Source organism: Euprymna scolopes, chromosome 25 (assembly GCF_053919585.1).
Source record: "Euprymna scolopes isolate OS-2025 chromosome 25, ASM5391958v1, whole genome shotgun sequence".
In the NCBI taxonomy this organism is placed as follows: domain Eukaryota; kingdom Metazoa; phylum Mollusca; class Cephalopoda; order Sepiida; family Sepiolidae; genus Euprymna; species Euprymna scolopes.
Window position 1 is genome coordinate 34,693,733 of NC_136506.1, and position 14,669 is coordinate 34,708,401.

The following is a 14,669-nucleotide window of genomic DNA, read 5'->3' on the forward strand; positions in this document are numbered from 1 at the left end:
AGTATTTATATTGTACAGCACTGTTTTTTAATAGTATTTTTATTGTACGGCACTATTTTTTAATAGTATCTATATTGTACAGCACTATTTTTTAATAGTATTTTTATTGTATGGCACTATTTTTTAATAGTATTTTTATTGTATGGCACTATTTTTTAATAGTATTTTTATTGTATGGCACTATTTTTTAATAGTATTTTTATTGTACCGCACTATTTTTTAATCGTATTTTTATTGTACCGCATTATTTTTAATAGCATTTTATTGTACGGTACTATTTTTTAATCATATTTTTATTGTACGGCACTATTTTTTAATCATATTTTTATTGTACTGCACTATTTTTTAATCGTATTTTTATTGTACTGCACTATTTTTTAATCGTATTTTTATTGTACTGCACTATTTTTTAATCGTATTTTTATTGTACTGCACTATTCTTTTTGGGAAGCAAGATTTTCTCCACATTAAAAACCAATCTTGTGTCTAATTCTGTCCTTGTAGATAGGTAAGTAAATGGGAACCTTTTTTCATCTGAATCAGGTGTGGTGCTATCCAAGGAGATTATCCTCCCAGGCGTTACCTCCTCTTTCAGGAGATGGAAGTTATTACTAGTTGCCTGAACTAATCACTAGGGCTATGACAACAGCATATTCTTCTCATTGTTTTGACTCTCGAGTATATATCAGACACAATTAATCAACTCTATATAAAAGCATATAAAATATCAACGGATACACATTCGAGAGTCAAAACAATGAAAAAAATATGCTGTTGTCCTAGCCTTACTAATCACTGACCAAATAGATGACTTTTTATGGAAATCGCTCCAGACAAGGCATGAAGTCACTTGATGTAAACTGCTAACAAGTTTAAATATGATTATGGCAAAGACAGAAGATGCCTATAAGTAGGAGGAAAATAGTCAACAGGAAGATAGGGCCCCATTCCTGCTTGGAAATAAGTTACTGGAATAAGAAGTTGTATTTGTAATGAAGTATTAAAACAGTGAATTCATGGAGACCACTAGACTAACAAGTCAAACGAGCTGGAACAAGGAAGCAAGGACTAGATCAGACAATTCCGGAGAACACATGCCATAATAATATTTATAGAAAAGACTGAGACTAGCAATATAGCATCTGTGAAAGAGAAGTTGCAGCAAAGGAAGGATAGAGCCAATCAAATTACAGATATGTTTCTATCAAGAACCCTTAAATAGGACAGAAATTCACGAGCCCAAATATGACAACAATAATCCATACATGGTCTGATAGTTTATTTGTAAAGATAGAGAATAGCCATACGAGAAACTGCTAAAAATAATGTTAGTCTATATTTGACAGTCTCTTTGTAATTCTAAGAAAAAAATGGCAGCAGAATAATCTCAAATCTATATATATAAAAGGCAAAATGTGTGTGTGTTTGTACATCTGCCAAAAACTTTCAACACATGCAGCAGATCCTCAAGAAATCAGTATCATTTTGAAGCTCGATGTTGCAGATGACAAATATTGAAAAATGGGCCAAAAACATTAATTCCTTCAACTCGTCAGCTTTCTACAAGGATGCGTCGGTTTTTCCACCAAAATTTTTGCAAGTCATCATCTCCTTTCGATTGACTATGTTTAATTTCAACGTTCGCGACTTCAGGTTTTGCCATGAACGCATCGGCAAAAACGTCACTTTTTTTTTCACCTTCTTCTCCTCCTTCACATTACAGGTTCGAGCCTGCCTTCCAACTACCACTCTTTTTTTTAACACTTCTCTCCACCCAAACTGCCTACTGTTTTGATTCTACTACTTATTTTGTCTTTTTACTTGACACACCCAGGCAACGCCAGGTACTCCTACTAGTCTTAAATAAAAAACATGTTCACTAGAAGTTGAAAATGTCATTTTCCTGCTAGATGAAAAAAAATCTACAAAAAACACAAAATTGTTATTGCAAAAAATACCAAAGTAGTCATGGGAGTTGTTTGGCCACTTTTGAAATCAAACCAATTAAATTTTATTTATTTATTTTATTTTATTTTTTTTTTACAGTTAGACTTCATCTCGGTTTCATGTGAACTAACAGGACAAGTGGACTTCATCTCGGTTTCATGTGAACTAACAGGACAAGTGGACAAAGAAGGCAAAAATAAATAAAATCGACGATCATCAAGAAACCAAAGTGTAAATGATGTCTCGTATTTTAAATGCGATGACAACGGCCACTTACGATTATCTTGTAATTGGTGGAGGATCCGGCGGATTAGCAAGCGCTCGAAGGGCGGCGGAATTTGGAGTGAAAGTGGCAATCATCGAACAAGGAGCGTGGGGTGGTACTTGTGTAAGTTTCTTTATTCACTATAGCAAAAAAAACAGGCGTTCTTCTTATTATTGTATTGTGTATTAACTTGACAGGAAGTTTCCTAGGAAAAAATAATTTCAAATAAAAGGTATTTTTGAAGGCTTACAATGCAGGAACATGCAGTCGTTATGAACAGATAAATAAATAATAAATAATTCAATAATTTTTTTTTTTTTTTTTTTTTTTTATTTATTTATCTAACTGAATTTTTTTTTTTTTTTTTTTTTTCCAACTGTGGATGGTGCTTATCCCAAAGTCCTTTCGAGTAATAACCCATCATCAGTGGAGAAACAAATCCTCTCTCTAGGCCGTAAATTGTAAACTACCTTGTGGGGAAGCAAATAAATACCATGACAGAAAGCCTAGAAAGAGGATTTGTTTCTCCACTGATGATGGGTTATTACTCGAAAGGACCTTTGGAATAAATACCATCCACAGTTGAAAAAAAAAAATGCAGGTAGGTAAATAAAAAAAATAATATAAAAAAAAATGTTATTGAATTTATTTATTTATCTGTTCATAACGATTGTACATTCCTGCATTTTAAGCCTTCAAAAATACCTTTTATTCTTTAACAATGCTTCAAGCAAACTACGCCATACTTGTTAATTTCAAATATAATCACATTTACAGATTTTGTCTTGAAAGAAAAGTTTAAAAAAATAACATTTATGATATGAGGTTTAGCAGTTGAAAATGTTAGCGCAGTTGTGTTTGGAAAAAAAGATCATTTTATAGAAACAGTCTTTCTTTTTTATTATTTGAATTCTTTGGTCTACTGTTCTCCTCTTGAGCGTTATTATCACAACATTTCAGCCGATGTGACCTCCGATCTTTAGGTGCATTTTGTTAATCCTAGGAAGTTTTCTATCAAGCTCAGGAATTGGCCCAGAATTTCAAACAGAACCGTTTATTTAATCCACGGAGGTAGCATGTTCTCATTCCATCAGCCATGACTAGGTAGAAGTCTTAAGTAATTCGCAATTGTTTTCTAAGTACTACCCACACTGAGGATTGAACCATCAACCTTCAGAAGAATGTCAGTTGGTACTTAATTTTATTTAGTACTTTATCTGTTACGACTTGGGTGCTTGTGGAAGAAGATCAAAGGTTACATCGGCTGAAATGTTGTAAGTATAACACTCAAGATGAGAACAGTAGCCTAAATGATATGGATAATATAAATTATAAAAAATTCAGGAATAGTTTGTTTTTTTTACTTAAAATTTTCAGTTTTATTTTTATCTGTTAAAGAAACAATGTTCTTTGCTATTTAGTCAATGTTTTAAAGTTATATACCGAACTGATCTTATGTTTTGGTTGTCACGTGTTGAGAATATTATCTTGAGTACAAGGAAAGCTTTGTTGGTATTTTTATGTTCCATTAATCACCACTTGCATGGCACAATCACATTGACACACCAGTTTTTTTTTGTTTTTTTTTTGTTTTTTTATTACATTTTCACCCCAAACAAGGCAAATTGCCACTTTGGTGTAGGGGGCTACTCTCAGGGGCAACAACTACTGGGGTACTATGTAGGGATTTGGGCAGCAAGGTGTCGGTTCACGTTACACTTGAACTTCTGCATGTCAGTACTGTTGGGGAAGCAGGGACCTGGAATGGAATTCCAGAGTCTTGCGGTTCTGGGGAAGAAACTATTGGAGTAAAAAGATCTTTTACATCTAGGGACCTCTACAGTGTGGGGGTGGGATCTAGTAGCCTGTCGGGTTTGTCGAGGGTGCTCGCGTCGTGGGGGCACAAGTGATTGCAGTTCGTCAGAGCACTCACCACTAAAATACTTGTAGAAAAGGCAGAGGGATGCAACATTTCGTCGATGGGACAGAGGCTGAAGCTTAGATGCCAGTTCAGGGCCTATCAGGTTTGCGACTCTCTTTTGAACCTTGTCAAGGAGCGAGAGACTAGTAGCCGATGCACCAGCCCAGATGTGGCAGCAATACTCCATACATGGGCGAATGGTGGCCTTATAGAGGTACAGGATACTTTCGGGTGTTAGTAGTTTTCTAGCACGGTAGAGAGAGCCTACCTTTCTTGCAGCGGCCCTGGCAATGCCTTCAATGTAATTGTTCCAACTCATGTTTCCTTTGAACGTTAGGCCAAGGAGTTTGAAAGATGGACTCTCAGATAAAGAGTCGTTGGCCATTGCTATGGGTGGTAGAGAGGGTTTCTTGTAATTATTGAATGAAACTAGTTTAGTCTTGGCAGCATTGAACGCGACCAACCACTTTTGTCCCCATTCCACTACAGATTGGAGGTCTTCCTCTAGTGTTTCTGCCATTTCTTTAGAAATGTGTTCATTCGTCTTCCTGTCGTGTCTGCCATAGAGTGTAGTGTCATCAGCATATATACCCATCTCAGAGGCAATGTTGTCGGGGAGGTCATTTATGAATATCAGGAACAATAGAGGTCCAAGGATAGAACCCTGGGGCACTCCCGCATTTATATCATATTGTTTAGATGTGCGACCGTCGAGGACTACCTGGATTTTTCTCTTATCTAAGAAGGATTTAATTATGTTAAGTATTCTACCAGTGATACCGTATGATCTGATTTTACTGAGGAGACCCTCATGCCATACCCTGTCAAAAGCCTTAGATATATCTAGTTCCCGTCTGATCACCAAAGTTAAGCAACGATGAGCCTGGCCAGTACCAGATGGGTGACCATTTGGAAAGGCTAGGCACTGTATGTACCACACCAAGTTGTAGAAATTTTACTTGTCTTCCCAAGATTACCATGGCTCGCCAAATTGTAGAGCCATGGTTGCCAACACTGTTAAAACAGTAGGGCCACTGCATGCATGCAGTCACGAATCAAGCAAAATTCCCTGATCTTCAATATCTTTTTAAGACCTCTTAAATTTTAGACATTTTCTTGAATCAAATTCATCTAACTGAATTTTGATCAAAATATGAATGAGGATTCTAAATATAAGGTTTAGTAGTATTGTATCTGTTCAAGAAATAATGTAACTGTTTAGATTGAAAGATTACATTTATTTTTAGCTCTTCCATTTTCTTAGCCATTAACTGGCCCTGTCGGTGGGGCATTAGAATACACCGACTTCCCCCTGACAGAGGGTAAAAGTCCCTCAATGGGGGTCCTGGATATGACCTTAAACTATATCCAGTGGTGAGGCCCCAGCTTGCGGGCTTTGGGGAGTGTGGAGCCATTCTTTAATTACCATTGCTCCCAGGTCCACTCTGACCCGGAGTGGTAGTACCTGTTAGGGTTCCAACTATGGGTTAAATAGAAACCGACTTGAAAACAACAAATATATTCTATTAAAAATTTTTTCTTCAAAATCTTTGGATTTGGCATTAAATAACTCGAAAAGGGTTGATATGCCGTAAAACAAAAACAACCATCCAACCAACTTAGCCATTAACTCCGGACAATACTGCATAGCCCTTTTAGTTTTATATAAATTTTCCGATTCCATTTCAGGTAAATGTCGGCTGTGTTCCCAAGAAAGTAATGTTCAATGCTGCTGCTCATGCTGAATATATCCGAGACCACAAAGATTATGGTTTTAATGTTGAAAAGAAAGAATTCAATTTTGCGTAAGTAATTTTGGGATACACTAAGTGCAATTACTTCTTTAATGTGATCATTTCTATTGTTGAAAACACGACAAGATTTATTATGTAGGAACCATCAGAATAATGTCTCTTTGAGAGAAGTTATTATGGGCTAGAGTTGTGCCCCTTAGTAATAACAGGAATCTCTAAATCTCATGACCAACATGGAAGCTGGTGGAAACACCTTTATGAACATACAGTCAAGAAAAAAATTTCTCCTCATTACTTGTTCTGCAGAAAGGATTTTTTTTTTCCACCATGTACTTTCTTAATCAGAAATACATTTATATGACAAATTTCATTGCTTAATCTTGTATTTTAACAAAGATATAACATTTTTATTAAAACAAAAAAAAACACTAGTCTAAAAAATATTACAGAATACATATGGTCTTAAAGAGGGAAAGATATCCAAACATGCTTGGCACAAAAAGTCATAGCTTCCTTATTTTTAATGAGATTTAAAAAAAAAAAAAAAATAATCTTAGTTCATTAAGCTATTTCTATGCATGCCATTATTGAGATATTTTAAACAATTTCAATTTTTCATGTGTATTGCTAGTGTTACGCATATTTACCACTGAAATATAATGAGCTACTTACTACTATATAGAACAACCTAAGTAGGGAGTTGAGTAGCAAGATGTTTATCCATATAATATTAAAATTTCTACATGTTGGTACATTTAGGGAAACAGAGACAGGGAGGGAATTTCGAAAACAAATGGCCCCTTAAATCCCACCTTATCACTACATACAACTGAGGATTGCTTGTGAATTTGTATATGCCCATGAAACGTCTTCCTTTTGAGGAAGCCAGTTCAACCAGTCTGGGATGAGTATCGCAATGCATATGTACGTACATATCCCATCACATCCCTAGATATCTTATGTCTTCTGGGGTCGCTACAGTGAACAGGTGGGTCGGAGTTGATTCTTCATTGGGGGTTGGATACAAGTGTACCAAGTCCATCAGAGCGCATTCTGTGGAAGTGCCCGTAAAGCAAACAGTTGAATGCAACATTGCAGCGATGGAGTTGGAGCTTGGTAAACACTGTAAGACCTTTGGATGTTTGAGGCTCTTTTTTTTCTTTTTTTTTTTTTTTTGACACTAGCCAAGAAAAAGAGACTAGTGGTTTGGCAACAATATTCCACGTATAGGCTAATGATGGTTTTTAAAAGATGCCATAAAGAAAGTGTAAGTTTTTGCCATTGTATTTAGTGCACATATTTTTTATCTTATTAAGGACTTGTGCAGTATACTTTATTTATTTTATTTTATTTTTTTCAAATTTCTTATTTTAGTCAAGCTAGGCATGGGGCATTCTACTAGATGCTAGACATTTACCCGCAATCTCGAACATTCCAACTGAGAGATCTTTTCAAAATTATAACTTTCCCTTTAAGTGCAATTGTTTAAATCTCTCTTGCACTTTGTTCACCTAGTAGCTTTTGAAATACTTTTTCATGAGTCTAGTCACACCTTTAAAATATCCACTCTAAATGTTTTCTTAGCCAGAGTAAACATTTTCACAAAAAAACTAAACGGAAATTAAATATATTCATATTAATAAGATAGTGGAAGGAAGTAACAAAAAATAGGCTAGCTTGAATCAAGTATTGATCCAATTCAATTAATTTGGCAAAAAATAAAATAAGCATGCTTCATTTACCATGTAGGGAAAGGGTGGTAGAAATTTACACAGAAGAGAATACAAGTAGCTCAGCAATTGTCCAAATTCACGCTGAATTGCTGCATTTATTACCTCTTTTGGAAAGCTATTCCAAAGGCCAAGGGATCCTGGTTAAGAAACTAGCCTTTTTCCAGTTCATATGTTAGAGGAGGGATTGCTATTTAGGTCTAACTTTGAAAAAGGCACAAGGTAACTAACACAAATCAAGACTGCAAATTAAAATTTACAAGGCTGTTTTCCTTATGACAAGCTCTACTTCCTATTGTGTTTATATTGAGTTTTTTTTTTTTTTGTTGTTGGGATTACTATATAAATATTCATATTTATATTAGATTTAAGTTTACACTTGCTATTATGGGGTAAACATTTCCTTGCCTGAATTTATATATATATATATATATATATATATATATATATAATAAAAGTTACAATAAGATTACTAAGGTAATCAAAATGGTAAACTTAAAATATATTATAAATATTAAAGAGTTAATATTTACAAGTAAAATAAACTCAGCCAGATATAAAAAGCTCAATAAAACCGAAAAGGAAATAGAGCTTATAATATGAACAAATGATTAATGAAATATGTTAAAAGACATCTTGAAAAAGAGTTAAAAACATATTTAATTTTAAAATCTTTTGAAATCTTGTGAAATCTTTTTCCTCCTGTTCCCCTTACCTCACCCTTTTTTTAACCAAGTAAGATCTTTGACTTACTTGTAGTTTCATTAAATACTTTTATGTGCAAAATCCGATCCTGCATTTTGCTAATTCCTGCCCTCTGATGAGAAGGAGAGTATTTCTTCGAAACTCCGCGGATTAAGGACTATCCACTTATCTTGTGCTTCCTTTTTTAAAATTAAATATGTTTTTAACTCTTTTTCAAGATGTCTTTTAACATATTTTATTAATCATTTGTTCATATATATATACATATATATACACACACTCCTATAATTTTTTTGTGTATTGATATTCATATTGAAAACACTTTTTTCTATTTATTTAAAGAGAAAACACAACTTTGTTATATATGGGTCGCGGAATTGCACTTATCGGCAAAAGATCTAGCTAATTTGCATATTCTTTTAAACATTCATTTTAATTAGTTCCCTATTAATTCATCTTTAGTTACCTATTACATACAATTATATTCATGCGGATATTCTACATGATTTATACTTGTGAAATACTTGCGTAAAAAGGTTATAGTAAATACAAACCTCTTTCTATACAAATTTATGTATGCGTATATATATATTTGTTTAAAAAACTTTGCCTACCAAACTCCTCCATCAGTTTTTGGTCTACAGACATGAAAATTCATATATAGGGTATTCTAACCCATGCAAAACTTTATACTTGGATTTTAGCAAGGGAAAAGTGCAAAAGTGTGAAAATTAAAAAAAATGAAATTTGCCAGGTGAAGGTCGAACGAGAGCACATATAGCATCTGAAAGTCTCAAATGATCACCAATTTAGTACTGACCAGATACGCATGCCTAACGTAAAAGCTATTGGTTTATGTTTTAATTTTTAGCCTTGCAGCAAACATGTTTTCATAGTACAGTCAAAAAAGTAAACCGTAAGCTAAACGTTTTGGTTTCGATTCTTCATGGTGGCACATGGATAATTCTTTTTGTAAACTTTTAAAATTATTACAATATATTAGGTCCAATATAATATAATATAATAATGAATACGAAATTTGCATTAATCAAAATATCATATTTAAGCGTATTTTATGACCAGGCAATGCCGGGTGGCCTGCTAATATATATATATATATATATATATATATATATATATATATATATATAAAAAATAAAAATTACAATTAAATTTACCAAAATGATTCAAGATGGTAAAACTAAAGTATATTGTAAATATTAAAGAATTAATATTTATGAAGTTATCTCAGCCAGATGTAAAAGCTCGATAAAATCAAATAGGAGATAGAGCTTATAATAGAAGCAAATAGTTAATAAAACATGTTAAAAAAAAACACTTTGAAAAAGAGTTAAAACATATTTCAACTGAAAAGGAAATACTTGATAAGTGGATAGTCCTTAATCCACAGAGTTTCGAAGAAATACTTTCCTTCTCATCAGAGGGTAGGAATTAGCAAAATGCAGGATCGAATTTTGCATACAAAAGTATTTGATGAAACAAGTAAGTCTAAGATCTTACTTGATAACAAAAAAGTGAAGCAGAGGGAATATGGTGAAGAAAAAGGTGATTACACGTGAATGGATAGTCTGGTGAAAGATAAATAATCCAATGACGGTAAAATCCAAAAATATAACTTCAAGAAAGTTAATTAAATTTCCATTTGCATAAGTAAAATCCAAGGAAATCCCGTAATTGGAAGATGGTCCAAAATAATCCAAAGGCCAAAATCCATGGAATAATTCACAAATATGTACAAGGGAAAAGGGGAAAAATTTCAATAATATTAATAAAAGAAAAATAAGATATGCTTTTATCACTGCTGCCAAGACATAAATATAAAAAAATATATTTAAATATATAAATATATATATATATTTAAATATGATTTTAACTCTTTTTCAAAGTGTTTTTTAACATGTTTTATTAACTTTTTGCTCATATATATATATATATATATATATATATATAAGAAACAAAGAATTAATAAAATTAAAACCACATTTATTTTTCAAAAAAGAAACACAAAAGAAGTGGATTATCGCAGACTTTCCAAAAGACAGAATTCTGTGAAATAATTCACGAATGGGTACAAGGAGAAAACGTTAGTCCGAGATATTATTATAAAAAGAAAGATAAATTGCTGGGAGAATGAAGAAATGTTAAAAACATACTGCTGCCGAGGCTGATTGTAAGCTGCAATCAAAAGCTCTATTTCTTATTTGGTTTTATTGAGCTTTTACATCTGGTTAGGATTACTTTATTAATATTAAGTTTTTAATATTTATTATATATTTTAAGTTTGCTGTTTTGGATTATCTTTGTATGCTTAATTGTAATTCTTTATAGAAAATGTTTATGGGGAAAATATGCTTGTTCAATGATATTTCACCTTTTATTCATACCAATACTTTTATTGATACCAATACTTTTATTGATACCAATTCTTTTATTTATACCAATACTTTTATTTATGAATGTATGTTAACTGTAACATACATAAATAGATGGCAAAACAGCTTTATTTTATTACTTCTAAGATGTTATTCATCTTACAATTAATTTTTTTCCACATGTCAAAATGTCCAACTCTATACAGTATCTGTTTTGTAATGCAGAAACAATCATATAATTATGTTAATTTTCACATCATTATGTATATAATACACACATATTACATATATATATAATTGTAAATATACACACATTTTATATATATATATAATTACTTGCATACACACATTATATATAACTGCATATATTAAATTCTATACAGCACAATCACATTGACACACCGGTTCTTGTTTGATCACCGACATTAAGCAATGTTGAATCTGGTCAGTACTAAATTCGTGATCATTTGAGACTTTCAGGTGCTATATGTGCTCTCCGCTTATCTCAGCATTGTTTCCAGTCATCATGGACTTCTCCTTGCCACTGGAATCAAACTGTGCCAATTCAGGAAAGGTGTAGTTAGAGATTGCACAACACTTGCCTCACAATCACATGCATAGCCGCCCCTACAGGGGGTATCCTTTGTCTTTTGAGACTGAACGGAGACATCAATATATATATATATATATATATATATATATATATAGTTTCGTTTTTGTTTAATTTATTTATTTATTTATTTATTTTTGGTAGCAAACTGAAGAAAGCCAGAGATGATTACATCAAAAGATTGAACAAGATTTATGCAAAGAATCTGGAAAATGTGAGTGTTAAATATTTTAATGTACCTATTATCCCAACATATACTGAAAGTGACCATTTTATTCTTTTAAAATAAACAATAATTAGTCAGACCACATAGAAATTCTATGATGCTTGAACCATAATTTACTGTTAATAATATTTATTGTTAATAATATTTACTATTTATCGTAATAATACTCACTGTTATTAATAATTATTGTTAATAATAATATTTATTGTTAATAATTATAATAATAACTGTTAATAATAATATTGTTTATAATAATAATATTTACTGTTAATAATAATATTTATTGTAAATAGTCATATGGTTGATAATAATATTTATTGTTTATAGTCATATGGTTGATAATAATATTTATTGTTTATAATTATAACTGTTAATATAATGTATAATTTGATGTGGTGGCTCTAAATAAAACCCAACTACCCGAAGAGGGCAACATTAGGGAGGCTGGAACAGACTACACCATCTTCTGGAGAAGCAGGGCCCAAGAGGAACCACGCATCCATGGTGTCGGCTTTGCCATCCGTTCCCAGCTGGTACAGCAGCACAACCTCATTCTCAAAGCCATCAGTGAGCGCCTGATGACTGTCTGCATCCCCATCACGCTGGATAGACACCTTACGCTCATTTCAGTCTACGACTTTAACCTTTACTGATGGAGACAAAGCTGCCTTCTACACCCAGCTTGACCGCACCATCCAGGCAGTGTCTGTCAATAACAAGCTTGTTGTGCTGGGCGACTTTAATACCCAAATAGGCAGGGACCACCGCCTGTGGAAGGGAATCATTGGCCGCCACGGCATTGGAAGCTGCAACACCAATGGCCAATTCCTACTAGGTGTATGTGCAGAACATCAACTCGTGGCAACCATCTTCCAGCTACCTAAACGACAAAAGACTACGTGGATCCAAACACATCCTGGCACATCTTGGACTACGTTCTGACCAGAGCCAGAGACCAAGGAGATGTCCACATCACGCGATCCATGCCCCGGATGGATGACTGCTGTACGGATCACAGACTCCTGATCTCCCGACTTTCCATGATGACCATTTGACCACTCAAAAGGACACTCAATAGCGTACCAAACCGACGTTTCCACTGTAGCAAGCTCCGCAACCCACAGCTGGCACAGTATTTCAGGGAGGCCTGTGAACGACACCTTGCAGAGACCATGAGTCAGGCGACAGTAGAGCACCAACGGACCACCCTCAGAGACGCCCTGACCCATGCCATGGAGGAGGTACTGGGTTACACCACCAAGAAAAGGCAGGACTGGTTTGATGAGAATGACGCCATCATCTCTCGTCTCATTAAAGCAAAACGTCAAGCACGTCTGATTTCAGAGAGCTAACCTACAGCTGCCAACAAACGTGCTCACAAGGTATCTGTAGCAGACTGCCAAAGAGGGATTCGTGAAGCCTAGAACATCTGGTGGCAAAGAAAAACTGTTGAGATCCAGCGCTTCGCTGACCAACGTGACTAGCGCAGTTTTTACGCAGCAAGGACTTCAACAGGGCTCTGAAACATATGAAGCCCGGGTAAGGCCCCAGGGCCAGATAACATCCCACTGGAGCTCCTCACTCACGGTGGCCCTGAGCTGAGAAATCGTTTGATGCTCCTGATACTAAAAATATGGGAGCCCAAGACTCTCCCCAGCGACTTTTGTGATACTAATATCATTACCATCTTCAAGAAGGGGGACAGGGAGACCTGTACCAGGGAATATCATTGCTTAGTATCGCGAGTAAGATTTTCGCTCAGATTCTCCTTAACTGCCTGCTCATCCTCGCAGAGAACGTCCTGCCAGAGACCCAGTACGGGTTTCAACCTTCCCGGAGGACAGTGGACATGATTTTCTGTGTAAGGCAACTGCAGGAGAAAAGCCTTGAACAGCAACAGCCCATGATGTTCGTCTTTTGGGACCTTAAAAAGGCTTTTGATAAAGTGCCACGACCTGCCATGTGGGCTGTCCTCGCAAGATACGGTTGTCCACCCGACTTCGTTGAACTGGTGCGTGACCTCCATGACAGAATGGTTGGAAGAGTTTGTCATCAGAACTCTCTTTCAGACCCATTCTCCATCAACCGTGGTCTGAAGCAGGGGTGTGTTTTGACTCCGTGTTTCTCGCTGTACATCGCAGCAATGCTCAGCGAGATTCCACCAGACATACCCTCAATTGGCCTGCAATTTCGCTTGGATGGAGGAATTTTCAACCTCGCACGACTCTGTGCCAAAACCACCTTATGCGAAGTGCGAGGACAACAATATGCTGACAACAACGCCACTCCAGGTCAGACGGCAGAGGACCTGCAGTCGTTATCAGACACATATAACTCTGCATATGAAAGGTTTGGGATGCAGGTCAACACGGACAAGACCAAGACCCTCGTTCAACATCTGCCGGACAGATGCTCCCAGCTCTTATTATCACAATTAACAACCAATCACTAGAGGAGGTGGATCGATTCTCTTATCTAGGAAGCATTTGAACATCTACTCTTACATGTAAGAAGGACATGGAGAACAGAATAAGGGCAGCCCATTCTGCCTTTGGACGACTCAACTGTCACGTATTTAACAACCACGCACTTACAATGACCATGAAGATAATGGTGTTCCAGGCAGCTGTCCTCTCCACACTCCTGTACGCCTGTGAAACGTGGACAGAAGTGAAATAAAACATCTGAAACGCTTCCAACAAACAAAATCAAGGCAAATTATGAAAATACCCTGACAGAGCCATACCTCCAACTCTGAGGTACTAGAACGTGCCAAAATCACAAGTGTTGAGGTCACTATTATCCGCCACCTCCACCGCTGGACAGGCCATGTTCACAGAATGCAAAATTCAAGGCTTCCCAAGAGAATGATGTACGGAGAACTGGCAAAAGGAACCAGACCACGGTGAACACCAAAAATGCACTACAAAGACCAGCTGAAATGCACTCTGGCAGCAACTGACATCGACCACTCCTTGTGGGAAGAGGCTATCAGGGACAGGAAGGCGTGGAGGAACGCTGTACACCGTGGCAGTGCTTACTTTGAGGAGGAAAGGAGAAAAAGGGAAGAGGCTGGGAAAAGGAGAAGGGAGCAAGAGCAAACCCATCTCCCTCCCCT

The 14,669-nt window shown here is 35.5% G+C and overlaps 1 protein-coding gene across 2 annotated transcripts in view; it reads left to right on the plus strand.

Moving 5' to 3' along the window:
- The window catches only part of LOC145247324 (glutathione reductase, mitochondrial-like), a 63,154-nt gene that overhangs the window by 7,462 nt on the left and 41,023 nt on the right, over positions 1–14,669 (plus strand). For both annotated transcript variants that reach the window (XM_080108971.1, XM_080108972.1), the window contains exons 2-4: positions 2,047–2,335; positions 5,823–5,938; positions 11,470–11,539. In XM_080108971.1, coding sequence (XP_079965097.1) covers positions 2,183–2,335; positions 5,823–5,938; positions 11,470–11,539 — 339 coding nt within the window. In that variant the 5' untranslated portion in view covers positions 2,047–2,182. The remainder of the gene's footprint in view (positions 1–2,046; positions 2,336–5,822; positions 5,939–11,469; positions 11,540–14,669) is intronic.